Source organism: Heterodontus francisci, chromosome 20, assembly GCF_036365525.1.
Source record: "Heterodontus francisci isolate sHetFra1 chromosome 20, sHetFra1.hap1, whole genome shotgun sequence".
Lineage (NCBI taxonomy): Eukaryota > Metazoa > Chordata > Chondrichthyes > Heterodontiformes > Heterodontidae > Heterodontus > Heterodontus francisci.
The window spans coordinates 67,642,382-67,658,452 of NC_090390.1; the positions used below are offsets into that span (position 1 = coordinate 67,642,382).

General features: G+C 42.1%; 1 protein-coding gene across 1 annotated transcript in view; it reads right to left on the reverse strand.

The window, feature by feature from the left end:
- atp6v1ba (ATPase, H+ transporting, lysosomal, V1 subunit B, member a) overlaps window positions 1-16,071 on the reverse strand; it is a 100,920-nt gene that overhangs the window by 42,032 nt on the left and 42,817 nt on the right. The window contains exons 4-5 of the mRNA XM_068052979.1: window positions 9,512-9,605; window positions 5,915-5,992 (exon numbers count right to left, since the gene is read on the reverse strand). Coding sequence (XP_067909080.1) covers window positions 5,915-5,992; window positions 9,512-9,605 — 172 coding nt within the window. The remainder of the gene's footprint in view (window positions 1-5,914; window positions 5,993-9,511; window positions 9,606-16,071) is intronic.

Consider the following 16,071-nt stretch of genomic DNA (forward strand, 5'->3'; position numbering starts at 1 on the left):
TCTTTATAAAAATTAGGAATGATAGCTTACAAGAGTAATATTATTCCGTCATAAAACTTGCATTTATATAGCACCTTTAATGTACTGAATCATCACAAGGCATTTTACAAGAAGGTTATCAAACAAAATTTGGCACCCAGCTACATAAGGAGCTATTTGTGCAAGCTTTTGGTCATCTGTCCTAAGAGGTAGGTCTTGAGGAGCGTCTTCAAGGAGGAGAGAGAAGCAGGGAGGTTTAGAGAGAGAATTCCAGAGTTTAGGGCCTAGGTAGCTAAAATAGGCAATTAAAACACACGATGCACAAGAGGATAGAATTGCAGGAGTGCAGGTGTTTTGGAGAATTGTAGGACTGGAGGAATTACAAAAATAGGGCAGGGACAATTGAACCTGCATCCACCACTTTCTCAGGCAACGCATTCCAGACCTTAACCACTCGCTGCTTGAAAAAGTATTTCCTCAGGTCACTTTTGCTTCTCTTACTAATTACTTTAAATCTGTGCCTTCTCATTCTCGATCCTTTCACGCATGGGAACAGTTCCTCTCTATCTATTCTGTCCAGACACCTCATGATTTTGAATACCTCTATCAAATCACCTCTCAGCCTTCTCTTCTGCAAGGAAAATAGTCCTAACTTCTCCAATTTATCTTCATAACTGAAATTCCTCATCCCTGGAACCATTCTCATGAATCTCTTCTGTATTCTCTCCAATGCCGTCACATCCTTCCTCAAGTGTGGCGCCCAGAATTGGATGCAATACTCCAGCTAGGGTCTGATACAAGTTCAACATAACTTCCTTGCTCTTGTACTCTATGCCCCAATTAATAAAGCCCAGGATACTGCATGCTTTATTAACCGCTCTTTCAACCTGTCCTGCCACCTTTAATGACTTATACACCTAGGTCCCTCTGCTCCTGCAGCCCCTTTAGAATTGTGCCCTTTATTCTATATTGTCTCTCCATGTACTTCCTACCAAAATGAATCACTTCACATTTCTCTGCATTGAGCTTCATCTGCCACCTGTCTGCCCATTCCACCAAATTGTCTATGTCCTTTTGAAGTTCTACACTATTCTCCTCACCAGTTCACAATGCTTCTAAGTTTTGTATTATTTGAAAACTTTGAAATTGTGCCCTGTACACCAAGGTCTAGGTCATTAATATATATCAGGAAAAGCAAGGGTCCCAACACTGATCCCTGGGGAACTCCACTATAAACCTTCCTCCAGCCTGAAAAACATCCATTAACCACTACTGTTTCCTATCACTCAGCCAATTTTGTATCCATGTTGCTACTGTCCCTTTTTTCCCCCCATAAGCTACAAGTTTGCTCACAAGTCTGTTGTGTGGCACTGTATCAAACGCCTTTTGAAAGTCCACGTACGCCACATCAACAGCATTGCCCTCACTAACCCTCTCTGTTACCTCCTCAAAAAACTCCAGCAAGTTAAACATGATTTTCCCTCAAGAAATCCATGCTGGCTTTCCTTAATTAACTTGCATTTGCCCATATGACGATTGATTTTGCCCCGAATTATTTTTTCTGGAGGTTTTCCCACCAGCGAAGTTAAATTGACTGGCCTGTGGTTGCTGGGCTTATCTTTACACCCTTTTTTGAACAAGGGTGTAACATTTGCAATTTTCCAGCTCTCTGGCACCACCCGAGTCTAAGGAAGACTGAAAAATTATGGCCAGTGCCTCTGCGACTTCCACTCTTACTTTCCTCAGTATCCTTGGATGCATCTCATCCGGCCCTGGTGTTTTATCCACTTTAAGTGCAGACAGCCGATCTAATACGTTCTCTATTAATTTTAAACCCTAGTGTCTGACTTACCTCCTCTTTCAACATTGCCTGGGGTGCACCTTCTTCCTTGCTGAAGACAGATGCAAAGTGTTCATTTAATACCTCAGCTATGCCCTCTGCCTCCATGTGTAAATTCCCTTTCCAGTCTCTAATCGGCCCCACTACTCCTTTTACCACCCTTTTACTATTTACATGCCTATAAAAAACTTTGGGATTCCCTTTAATGCTAGCTGACAGTCTCTTCTCATGTTCTCTCTTTGCTTCTCTTATTTGCTTTTTCACTTCCCCTCTGGACCTTCCATATTCAGCCTGGTTCTCAATAGTATTTTCTACCTGGCATCTGTCATAAGCACACTTTTTCTTCTTTATCTTAATCTCTACCTCTTTTGTCATCCAGGGAGCTCTGGATTTGTTTGCCTTACTTTTCCCCTTCAAGGGAACATACCTTGACTGTGCCCGAACTATCTCGTCTTTGAAGGTAGCCCATTGTTCATCTATTGGTTTTCCTGCCAGCATTTGACTCCAATTTATTCGCCCCAGCTCCATTCGCACCCTATTGAAGTGGGCCTTCCTCTAGTTAATTATTCTTACCCTGGATTGCTCTTTGTCCTTTTCCATAATCAACCTAAACCTTATGATACAATGATCACTATCCCCTAAATACACTCCTGCTGATACTTGATCTACTTGGCCCACCTCATTCCCAAGAACCAGGTCTAGCAGTGCCTTCTTTCTTGTTCGACAAGCGACATATTGTTGTAGAAAATTTTCCTGAACACACACTAGGAACTCTTGCCCTTCACACTATTACCCCAGTCTATACTTGGATAATTGAAGTCCCCTATTAAAACGACCGTATAATTTTTGCACCTCCCTGTAATTTTCTTGCAAATTTGTTCCTCCACGTTCTTCCCACTAGCCAGTGGCCTATAGACAACACCGAGCAATGTAACTGTACCTTTTTTGTTCCTTAGCTCTAGCCAAATTGATTCTGTCCTCAACCCCTCCGGGACATCTTTTTTCTCCAGCACTGCAATGCTCTCCTTAATCAATACCGCCACCCCTCCCCCTTTTTTCCCTTTTCTATCTTTCCTGAACACCTTGTATCCATTAATAGTTAACACCCAGTCCTGCCCTTCTTTGAGCCAGGTCTCTGTTATAGCCACATCATCATATTTCCACATGGCAATCTGTGCCTGTACCTCACCAGTTTTATTAACCACACTCCGTGCATTCACATACATGCACATTAACCCTGATTCAGACTTTATTACTTTCTCCTTTACTCTGACCCCACCTAATAAAGTACTATTACCTACTCTTGTGCTATCTATCTCCCCCAGTATTCTGTGCACCTCGGTATTCCTCTCTAATACTTGCTCCTGGCTCCCAAACCCCTGACTAGTCATGGTTTTTGCTTCCCTCCAATCGGAGCTCCCTCTCAGGTTCCCATCCCCCTGACAATTTAATTTAAACCTTCACCAACAGCAGTAGCAAATCCCCCTGCAAGGATATTTGTCCCTGTCCTGCCAAGATGCAACCAATCCATCTTGTACAGGTCCCACCCTGCCCCAGAACCGGTCCCAATGTCTTAGAAATCTGATGCCCTCCCTCCTACACCAGTTCTCCAGCCACGTGTTCAATCGCTCAATTCTCCTATTCCTACACTCAGTTGCATGTGGGACTTGGAATATTCTAAGATTACTGCTTTTGAGGTGCTGCTTTTTAATCTCCTTCCTAGCTCCACAAAATCTGCTTTCAGGACCTCATCCCCCTTCTTAACTATGTCACTGGTACCAACGTGGACCACGAGCTCTGGCAGTACACCCTCCCACAGAAGAATGTCCTGCAGCCTCTCCGTGACATCCTTGACCCTGGCACCAGGGAGGCCACACACCATCCTGGAGTCATGTTTAGTGCCGCAGAAATGCCTGTCCGTTCCCCTAACTAATGAGTCCCCTATCACTACTGCTTTTCCACTCCTCTTCCTCCCCTCCTATGTAGCTGAGCCACCTGTGGTGCCACAAAACTTGGCTCTGACCGCACTTCTCTGAGGCACCATCACCCTCACCAGTATCCAAAATGGAAAACCGATTAGCAGGTCAGATCAGGGGCCTCCTGCACTACTTGCCCAGTTCTCTTAGATTGCCTAGTGGTCACCCATTCCCTATCTGCCTGCATTCTCCTAATCTGTGATGTGACCATCTCTCTAAATGTGCCATCCATGGAGTCCCCCACCTCGCGGATGCAGAAGTGACTCCAGCCGCCGCTCGAGCTCCAAAACCCAGAGCTCAAACTTCTGTAGCCAGTGACACTTCCTGCAGATGTGTTTGTCTAGGACACCTGGTGTGTCCATGACTTCCCATAGCCTGTACATTCTACTCAGCAGAGCTGCCCTGCCATACCTCAACTTTACAGAATAGCTTACCATTTACTCACCAAACAGCTCCTTCCCCAGCTACAAAGCAGGAACCAAATACTGGAGGGTTTAAAAGGTAGAAAAAAAAAATGGAGCACCTCCTTCCCCTTCACCGAACGCGCCACTCACCAAACTCGAATCTCCACAATCAGCTTTTAATCTACACTCCTATAGTCTAATAGACCTTACCAATGATAATAAAGCTTTGCCAATACTAATAAACCTTACTTCTATTAGTAAACTTTACAAATACTGATAAACCCGAATAATACTTAATACAGCTTCTGTCTTAAGTTATCCTAATTTGAACTAATACACTCCCTGCTGGTCTCTCTCACTGTTATAAATTATAAAATCTGCTTTAGTTTTTAAGTTTATACAGAAATAAATTGATCAAGTCTCATTCTATATTTGATTTAAATTACATTAAAAGCTTACCTGTATACTCACCCCGGCGGCTGTCTGTTTCCCTGCTCTCACTGTTGATTATGCCGTCACTCTGATGCCACTGATTTTTTTTTCCCATTCTCTCTCTCCGGCCTCCGACTCTGTCCTTTTGGCATGCTTTTTGAACCTCTGCTCCCACTGTGCTCCTCTCTGTCTCTATCTCTAGGAACAGGTCTGTAGTTCCCGGTTTTCTCTCTCCCTCCTTTCTTAAATAGTGGGGTTACATTTGCCACCTTTCAATCTGCAGGAACCATTTCAGAGTTGACAGAATTTTGAAAGATGGCGGCACAGTGGCGCAGTGGTTAGCACCACAGCCTCACAGTTCCAGGGACCCGGGTTCGATTCCAGGTACTGCCTGTGTGGAGTTTGCAAGTTCTCCCTGTGTCTGCGTGGGTTTTCTCCGGGTGCTCCGGTTTCCTCCCACAAGCCAAAAGACTTGCAGGTTGATAGGTAAATTGGCCATTATAAATTGTCACTAGTATAGGTAGGTGGTAGGGAAATATAGGGACAGGTGGGGATGTTTGGTAGGAATATGGGATTAGTGTCGGATTAGTATAAATGGGTGGTTGATGTTCGGCACAGACTCGGTGGGCCGAAGGGCCTGTTTCAGTGCTGTATCTCTAATCTAATCTAAAATCTAATCATGACCACCTCTTTCAACACTCAAGGATATAGATCATCAGGTCCGGGGAATTTATTTGCTTAAAGTCCCATTAATTTCTCTAGTACTTTTTTTTTTTACTAATATCTTGCAGTTCCTCATCAATACAGTCTCTTGATTCTCCAATATTTCTGGGAGGTTTGTGACTTCATGATTAAAAATTCAGAGTTATGACTAAGCTTGAAGATTTATAGATTAACTGAAATTTTCTAGAATACAAGCATAAAAAAGAATTTTTATTCTGGACAATATTTGTTTTTCTTTGCAATATAATTTTCTTAAAAAACTGACCAGAAAATGCCCCTCAGGCTGATCAAGAAGCAGCTAAAACTTATTACAGTGTATATTATCCTCCCTAAGAAGCACATTAATTACCTTTACTCATTGCCTCTTGCCAACTGAGATCAGCATTTGTGTATGTGGAATCCAAGGCTTTAAAACAACATCTTCAACACCACAATGGAAATTGCCAAAATAATGCACTATATCAAGCCATGCCACGTTTTCTTCCATAAAAATGAGATTAAATAAGTGAATTTTCAATAGCATAAACCATAATTCTCAACTTCTATGACCATCAGCTTACCCATAATATCCAGAAAATCTTCAGCCAATACTGTAGGTCCTCGGTCAATGGGTTTCCCTGATCCATTGAACACTCTACCTGTAAAGGAGCAGCGCTATTATTACTCAATAGCAAAATTAAAATTATTTGAAACAATTATAATCTGAGTAGTTAGGTAATTCACTCTACAGTCTTATGAAGTGCAAATTGAATGTCAATACCCAAGTCACCATCCCTGCCCTCCGATGTCAAGTTTGGACCCAACTTCAGACTCATCCAACGTTCACCGTATAGATGCAGTGTTGGTGGAAAGCAAAATGACTTCACATTAATACTGCACTTAGTGTGAATGTACTCAACATTGTTGAATTCCATTTCTTAATGCGAACAACTGGTTCAATGAAGAGTGCAAAAGGGCATGCCAGGAGCAGCACCTGGCATACCTAAAAAATGAGGTCAGCCTGGTGAAGCTACAACACAACAAGCTACTACTTGCATGCCAAACAGCAGAAGCAGCATGCGATAGACAGAGTTAAGTGATTCCACAACCATTGGATCAGATCTAAGCTCTGTAGTCCTGCCACATCCAGTCATGAAAGGTGGTGGACAATTAAACAACTGAGAGGAGTAGGCGGCTCCATAAACATCCCTATCCTCAACAATGGGGGAGCCCAGAACATCAGTGCAAAAGACAAGGCTGAAACATCTGCATCCATCTTCAGCCAGAAGTGCCGAGTGGATGATCCATCTCAGCCTCCTCCTGAGGTCCCCAGCATCACAGATGCCAGTCTTCAGCCAATTCCATTCACTCCACGTGATATCAAGAAAAGGATGAAGGTACTGGATACTGCAAAGGCTCTGCGCCCTGACAACATTCCGGCAATATTACTGAAGACTTGTTCTCCAGAACTAGCCGCGCCAAGCTGTTCCAGTACAGCTACAACACTGGCATCTACCCTGCAATGTGGATAATTGCCCAGGTATGTCCTGCACACAAAAAGCAGGACAAATCCAACCCGGCCAATTACCACCCCATCATTCTACTCCCGATCATCAGCAAAGTGATGGAAGGGGTCGTCGACAGTGCTATCAAGCGGCACTTGCCCAGCAATAACCTGCTCACTGACGCTCAGTTTGGGTTCCGCCAGGGCCACTCGGCTCCTGACCTCATTACGCCTTGGTCCAAACATGGAAAAAAAGAGCTGAACTCCAGAGGTGAGGTGAGAGTAACTGCCCTTGACATCAAGGCACCATTGGACCAAGTATGGCATCAATGAGCAAAACTGGAGTCAATGGGAATCACGGGGAAAACACTCCATTGGTTGGAGTCATACCTAGCACAAAGGAAAATGGTTGTGGTTGCTGGAGGTCGGTCATCTCAGTCCCAGGACATCACTGCAGGAGTTCCTCAGGGTTGTGTCCTAGGCCCAACCATCTTCAGCTGCTTCATCAATGACCTTCCCTCCATCATAAGGTCAGAAGTGGGGACGTTCGCTGATTATTGCACAATGTTCAGCACCCTCAGCCTGTGTCCATATGCAGCAACACCTGGACAACATCCAGGTTTGGACTGATAAGTGGCAAGTAACATTCGCGCCACGCTCAGGCAATGATCATCTCAAAGAGAGAATCTAACCATGTCCCCTTGACATAAAATGGCATTACCATCGCTGAATATCCCACTATCATCCTGGGGGGTCACCACTGACCAGAAATTAAACTGGACCAGCCACATATATGCAGTGGGGACAACAGCAGGTCAGAGGCTGCGAATTCTGCGGCGAGTAACTCACCTCCGGTCTCCCTGGTGCCTGTCCGTCTAGAAGGCACAAGTCAGGAGCGTGATGGAATACTCTCCACTTGCCTGGATGGATGCAGCTCCAACAACAGAAGAAGCTCAACACCATCCAGGACAAAACAGCCTGCTTGATTGGCACCCCATCCACCACCTTCAACATTAACTCCCTCCACCACCAACACACAACGGCAACAGTGTGTACCATCTACAAGATGCAATGCAGCAACGCACCAAGGCTCCTTCGACAGCACCTTCCAAACCCGCGACCTCTACCACCTCGAAGGAGAAGGGCAGCAAATGCACGGGACCACCACCTCCTGCAAGTTCCCCTCCAAGCCACACACTATCCTGACTTGGAACAATATCGCCGTTCCTTCACTGTTGCTGGGTCAAAATCCTGGACTCCCTTCCCAACAGCACTGTGGGTGTACCGACATCCCAAGGACTGCAGCGATTCAAGAAGGCAGCTCACCACCACCTTCTCAAGGGCAATTAGGGATGGGCAATAAATACTAGCCTAGCCAGCAACGCCCACATCCCCCAAAACAAATAAAAACAAGATATGTTAACCTGGACATTTTGTTCTGAAAAAATAATTAGTAGCTCTTGAAAAAGCAAATCAAAATGCAGCTCTACAGCCTTTTCTCTTTCCAGCTTTGTTGTTCATTGATTTTAAAACCTATACTTCATAAACTGAAAAGTAAAGACTGAATAACAAAGTTTTCACTATTGTCCACGATTCTACTTTAAAATGGGGGCTACAGACTCCCAATTGTTTAAGAGGGAACTAGAATCATAAAACACAAACATAAAAACAGACTATTTAGCCCTTTCAGTTTCCATTTCTGCTTTTCTCTACAAGCCATCTAGTTCAATTCTACTCTCCTGTTCACCTCTATACCCTTTAATATTCATGTTTTTCATAAAAATATTTTTCTTCAAAAACAGAGATGGATTCTGTTACAACAGATTGCAGCAGATAACTCCACATTGTAATACCCTCGATTAAAGAAATATTTTTTAAATCTTACATTTGTGTCTTTGTCACCATCTTGATCAGTGAAAATATATCAAACAAAAACTAGAGCCCACTGGTGTAACAGCAGAGCCAACTACCCTCATGAACATAAGCTGAAAATGGCTCCATTTATCTTTTATCTTATGTGCATAATCAAAAATGTTCACCATGCTGCTGCCACATTTCCTTTTTTTTTAAACCCACTTGTAGAACCCACTTAGTAGTATTTTGTTTGAACTCAAATGTAACTAAATAGGTGGAGACAGTCCCTCAAGTAATTAGGTTTCCCAGTTTTAGGCTCCTTCGAGTGCAATTGTTCTCATTACTTCTTAAATTAGCGAGCAAGAAACGAGTTTCTAAACCAAACAAATATGATTTAGTTTCAACCACAAATAAAATCCTAATCTTATTCCAATTACTGTTTCAGTTTGAAGATACAAAAAATGTCTAATTCCAATTAATCTTTAGGCAATTTAACAATAGATTTGAAGAATATTCCATACGAATGTGGTTTCACAACTTAAAAGGTTATTGTATAGAAGCTTTCAAACTATTACAAAAATAGATTGCAGATATCTGAAACATTAAAATACACAATATAAATGAAAAGCAGGGTTCTGATAGCTAGAGCTGACCTGCAACTTATTATTTCTCATTAAAAACGACAATGCATTAACATTTGAGATACACAAGAGGAATATCCTTCACACTTTAATAATTTTATATTAATCATTAATTCTATAGTTACATGAAGAAAGGCTCCTGGCAGGTCAGCTTCCTATGGAGAATAGAATCTACTTACCAAGCATATCCTCGGACACAGGTGTGCGAAGTATATCACCTGTAAATTCGCAGGCTGTTTTCTTTGCATCAATACCCGATGTCCCCTCAAACACCTGTGCACAATGAAAAAGACATGAAAGCACGCCTAAAATGCTTGAAATTCTCTGGTATTCTTCACCAGAAAGTTACCAGGATTTGATTATGAGGAAAGGTTACATAAACTAGGTTTCTATTCCCAATAAGAGAGAGGATTTAAGAAGTGATTTGAAGAGGTTTTTAGGATTTTGAAAAGAAATCAATAGGTCGGGTACGAATAGGAGTCTAGGACAAAGGGTCATAACCTCAAAATCAGATCCAGGCCATTCAGGTGAGAACTAGGAAATATTTCTTCATGGAAAGGGTGGTAGAAGTATGGAACTTCCTCCTACAAAAAAAAAGTAGATTTCAATCTGAGATTGGTAGCTCTAGGCTTGTAAAGGGTATTAAGGGATATTGAGCCAGGATGCAGGACGGTCATAAATGACGGAACAGGCTCGAAGGGTTGAATGGCCCACTGCTGTTCCTATACTAAGGGGAATAAAAGGTGTTGGATAAAGCTTGATATACAATTACAGCTATATGAAAATGGTACTAGTTATTTAGTATTCACTATCCAAAAACAAAATGTAGGATCTACCATGGGATTAGGCACAGCGAAAGAAATGGCTCTCTGTTGAAAATTGAGGTGGTTGCTGAGGTGAGAAGTCAAAAAGTGCTTCACTTCTCCAATGAAATGATCCCACAGGATAGTGAAGTATTATGATTGGTTGCCAGAAAATAAATTTTCCTTAATTTTTACAGGTATACAGATAGAAAAAAAATTAGGTGTTGCATCTGTTTCCCTTCACTATCCACCCATTTGGACATTTTTGTTTTAAACGAAAAATGAGAATTATATATAAATAAAAAATATATTTCTTAAAATATTAATATAACTTGTATTTGTCTTTCTTCGCCAAATTTCTCTGGACCGGGTTACCAAAAAGCACTGCTTAAAACATGCTTTATATTCAAGAATTTTATTCAAAACTGCCCTCCATACTTGAGTAATGGTACAATCTTTCCAGAACTTGCCACTGTGTATATGAATCCAACTTGCTATTGAGTTCAGAGATAAACATTTTGACAAAAAGTTGACTCCACAGGAGCTGCCTGCCCACCAGAGTGATTCCATCACTTTTTCCCAGATTTCCAACATCTGCAGTTTTTTTGTTCAAAAACAAGCAATACTTATATTCAAAGTTGGTCAGCTACTATACAGTATATATAATTTTTCAAAATATCAGATAAAGTTTGAAGTGAACTTGCCTGACATGATTTTTTTTTTAAATAGCTGCATTGACTGCTCCCTGGAGACTTTGACCTGTGGTAATCTTCCATTGGTAGAGTGCAATGAGAGTTTTTTACAAAAATACCAAATCATTAAAAAAAATTCTGGTCGTTTTCAACAACTCTAGCCTGTTACCTTTATGAATTTCTTCAACCAAGTATGATGGCTTTGAGTACTTCCATTAATTTGACACCAGCTTTCCCACAAGCATGGGCGGCACAGTGGCGCAGTGGTTAGCACCACAGCCTCACAGCTCCAGCGACCCGGGTTCAATTCTGGGTACTGCCTGTGTGGAGTTTGCAAGTTCTCCCTGTGTCTGCGTGGGTTTTCTCCGGGTGCTCCGGTTTCCTCCCACAAGCCAAATGACTTGCAGGTTGATAGGTAAATTGGCCATTATAAATTGCCCCTAGTATAGGTAGGTGGTAGGGAAATATAGGGACAGGTGGGGATGTGGTAGGAATATGGGATTCGTGTAGGATTAGTATAAATGGGTGGTTGATGGTCGGCACAGACTCGGTGGGCCGAAGGGCCTGTTTCAGTGCTGTACTTCTAAACTAAACTAAACATGGGGAAAAGTGTGTTGGGAGCACAGAACACAGAAAATACAAGTATAATTTTCTTATAAATTTTATAATTTACGTTACTATATCTTCCAAACAATTCCTGTAGTAAATCTTTATTAAAAACCTGATGGTGGTCCTGCCCTGTCAAGGTCATTGATCACTCTCACCAACCCACACTGGCTAGCCCCCTGCATTGAACTGAAAATCTTTGTCTCCAACTTACAAATGCTAAATGGCTTTATACCTTCCACCATCTGCAATCTCTGCCAACTATATATCATGTCCTGAACCCTTCAGTCCTTTCATTCCAGCCTCGTGCAGTATTCCCCTTCAGCTTTTGGTCACCTCAGCTTAACTCTCAAGCTCCCTCCCCAAACCTTTCCACTTTCCTTTTTTCTGTTAAAAATCCCCTCAAAACCATTTTTTCAAACTGTATTTCAATGCTCTCCACTAACCCCTCTCTCTTCTGGCTCAGTATTTGTTCCCTAAATGCTCCTTTGCTATGCACCTTAGGGCATTTTGTATATTCAAAGGTACTACTTAAATCCAAGTTGTTGAGTTGATTAGCTGGCTTATTTTTTATAAAAAGAAAATTCTAATCAACTTACGCAGCAAGAACACAAATCACTAAATGCTAGTGCATTGGTACAAAAAGCAATCAAAAAGGCTAAGGGAATGTTGGCCTTCCTCACAAGAGGGTTGAATTACAAAAGTGAAGTTGGCTTAGGTTATATTCCTTTAAATTTTGATGGTTGAGGGGCTTAAAATAATAAAGGGATCAGATAGGGTATATGGAGAGAAAGTATTTCCTCTGGTAGAGAAATCCAGAGCAAGGATTACCAATTACAGCTGGGCTAATTAAGAGAGAAATTAGGAAGCACTTCTTCACCCATAAGGTAGTGGAAATCAGAAACTCTCACCGGCAAAAGGCTGCGAATGTTGAGCCAAATGAAATGTTTAGGACTCAGGTTGATAGATTTTTCTAAGATAAGGGTATCAAAGGCAAGTAAATTGAGTTGAGGTACAGATCAGCCATGATCCAACAGAATGGTGGAAAGGCCTATTCCTGTCCCTATCCACCTAAGAATAAATTAAAATACAAATCACATGGGATCTTAGAATTTTTACTGGCGTTTTTGGATCAAACTGAATAATCTGAATGAATGCGAGAGAGGGGCCAGCACGACAGGGAAAAAGAACCAGTACCAATGGAGAAAGAACTATGGTGATAGGTAAATTGGCCATTGTAAATTGCCCCTAGTGTAGGTAGGTGGTAGGGAATATGGGATTACTGTAGGGTTAGTATAAATGGGTGGTTCTTGGTCGGCACAGACTCGGTGGGCCGAAGGGCCTGTTTCAGTGCTGTATCTCTAAATAAATAGGGTTTTGGGAAAGGGGGGGGGGGGGGGGGTGGAAACGTCTGAGAGAACATCCAAGGATGCAACGTTAGGACATGCTGTTGTATGATTGGCTTTAAGCGTGGTATCCTTCAAAATCTGAGTATAATGAGCTAAGTACCAGGACACGGTTATGTGATGCGGAGCTAGTCGTCACTCTGCAACTGTAATACCTAGAGGCAGGTTCTGGAAATAGCTCTGTACTATATATAACTGTAATAAACCTGGTTGAGATCTTCAACCAACTGGATGCCATGCATCGTATTTATGTCCCAAACAACATAAAAGAGCTCATTACATGGCGGCAGATGTGATGAGAAGAAAAAAAAGTCTATGTTGAAGACCACGGGTAAAACAGCTCTGAAAATTACCCTTGCCAGAAGAGAAGAGTTCAAAAACAAAATACTGGCTCAAACAGTAAAAAAATGAAACTTATCTCAAGCTGTAGAAGACAGAGCACAGAACAACAGGCTGCAAGTAAATTGGGTGAGTCATTGTGCCAGCTGTGGGATACTGCTTTTTTTAAAAAAAAAACAAGCCTTAAAGTGCTTAAAGGATTGATCTTTTTCAAAAGCTCAGTGTAAAGAAAAAAAAAGAGGGAAGACCCGACTCCTTTCCCAAGTTGATCGAGGTCAGCGCCATTACAGGAGGCATCAGTTAGAAAAACTGCGGGAAAACCCCAATCTCTGTAGAACTTCATCCACACAGCCAAAATTTAAAAAAAACATTAAACCACTTGAGTGTGAATAAGAGCTGCTATTCAAGAAGCCACAGTAAAATAAATTAAAACCATTCAAGCATGAAGAACATAAACTCAAAAAAAAACTACTGAACTTCCCATTGAGCAGCTGTGTAAACAGAACAGGCTTAAGTGCCGGAAGCAAGATAAACACACAGCACTGTCAAACACCTGCTCCTGTCAAAGCAGCTAGTCTAAATAACAGAGTTTCTTAAAGGGGAAACAGGGCAGAGTCATAGAACAAGTCTTAAAGCAAGTTATAAAGCAAAAGGACAGCAGGAGGATGGATACCAAATCTCCCAGGATGAACTGGAAGGCCTTGGATATCATATTCGAGTTCCAACTGTTACGTTATGGAATTAAGAACTTATATTTAAATTGTGGGAATGGATTCATTTGGAAGCCTGAAGAAATGCTGGACTGTTTTTTTCAATGGGGTCACTGAAAGGACACGAGATTTTTTTTTTATAAACAACCTTGCTGGAAATCACATGCTTTAAGCTCAATAAACAACAGAAACCTTGGTGACCTGAGGAAGATGTTTAGAGAAGCCACATGTCAAGGTTTATGGAGGTCAGAAGGTTGCCTTTCTGTTTTGGGGTTTGGATTGTTTGCTCAGTTGGGGTGTGAACGGTTTTTAAGACAGTTGGTTTTGTCCGCCAAGGAAAAAGAAACCACCCAGTGCACCTCTTGGAAGAAACCCTGCAAAGATCCAGTGTGGGATAGCTAAAATCCCTGGTGCTACATCTCTCCTGAGAAGCTGAAAAACCGTGCAATTCAAGTGTGTGTTGGCTGAAACCCCTGATGCCACGTCTCCTGGAAAGCCTACCAGACGATTTCTCGACATCTGCAGGATGAATTGCTTCTGAAAAGATCCCAGTGACCCGTTACTGTATACCCAGACGCCAGTCCAAAAGGGACAACTGACTGCCTTCCATGTCTTCTCTTTTTTACCTTCAAGAATTAGCAAGTATTTGGCCAAAGTACTTTTTTTTGTAACAGATCTCTGCGAAGAGAATTTCTGTACTTTTTCTCATGTTTGTGTGTGGGTGTATGGAATTTAAAAAGGGAACTTTCATATTTCAATCTGTGTGTTAATCGCTTGCTTCGTTACTGGATAAGTCTTGTTTGATAATAAACTGATAATTTTGTTGTTTATTAAAGAAACTTGGTTGGTGTATTTTATTCTGGGATAAAGAGCAGAGTGTGTGATAGACCGCATCGGTAACTGGCTAAACATTTAAATACATGTTGTGACCTGTGGAGAAGTAGAACTAGAAAAGACAGTGCACTCTTCCCACCTCGGTCGCAACAACTTTTCAAACAAAGAATGCAGTTATGCTTCACCGACCAAATGACTGTAGAACCAGAAAAACAGGCTGTAAAATGTTAATTGCAGTTGGAAATGAGGGATTACACAGAATCAATACCTCAGGCTTATCTGAAGAGGACCAGTAAGATGCCACAAAGATAATGAAAGTGCTAGAAGATCAGCTTCGATTACGAGTGAGTTTTACAATTTACCGCCTGGACTTGATGTCCCACAAGCAACAGCCACAGGAATCAATAGACCAGTTTGTCAGTAGATGCCGCAGTAAGGACGAGTGCGATTTTTCAGAAGCTGAGCTGTCAGACTAAATAATGGAGCTGGTGATTGTATCAGCACCCACTGAAGTGTTTCACAAAGACCTCTTGAAGGAAAAAGAAAGGTCACAGCATAGATACACTGCTGGAAGATAGCAGGAAATACGAAGTCACTGTAGCTGGAAAGCAGCATCTGCAAGCACTAGGTGCAGCCAACAGTATCATTGCGATAACCAGGTCGAAAGAGCAAACAAGCTGTGTGTTAAGTGTGGTTGGTCCCACCCACCGCGATGTTGTCCTGCAATTCAAGACCCGTGCAAGACGGGTGGTGCAAAAAGACACTGGACCCGTCTATGCAGGAATTCTGGCCCCAAAGATGCAGCCAGAAGTCACAGTAAGACAAAAACAGACGACAGGCCCAGCAACAGAGCAACAGCAGCAAATAAAGTGCCAGAGACCTGCATAAACGCAAGCCGATACACGAGGTCCACAGCAAAACAGACCTGAAACAAGAATCGGAGAGAAGTAATTCTCCGAAGACGATCAGGCGTTCCACATTGTGAAGATGACACATCATGTTGATGAAGTCAAATAACTGGAAGCTTTCGCACTATTTACATCGCGTGCCCAGAGAAAACTGGTAAACATATTCAGAGACAAGACTGACACTGGCGCTAGTGCAAGTATCCTACCAGTCCGAATCTTGAAAGATATGTACCGGAGACATTGGAAATCCATGATACAACTGACAACTGCCAAATTATCTGCATACAACAGGTCATCTGTCCCTCGCAGCGGCACACTAACAATGCAATGCAATTACGGCAAGTCAGCATGGAAACTGCAAATATTCTACCTGGTAGACACAAGTGGACGAGCAGTGGCAGGACTATCAGCGTGTAAGGACCTCATCATCATGAGCATCCA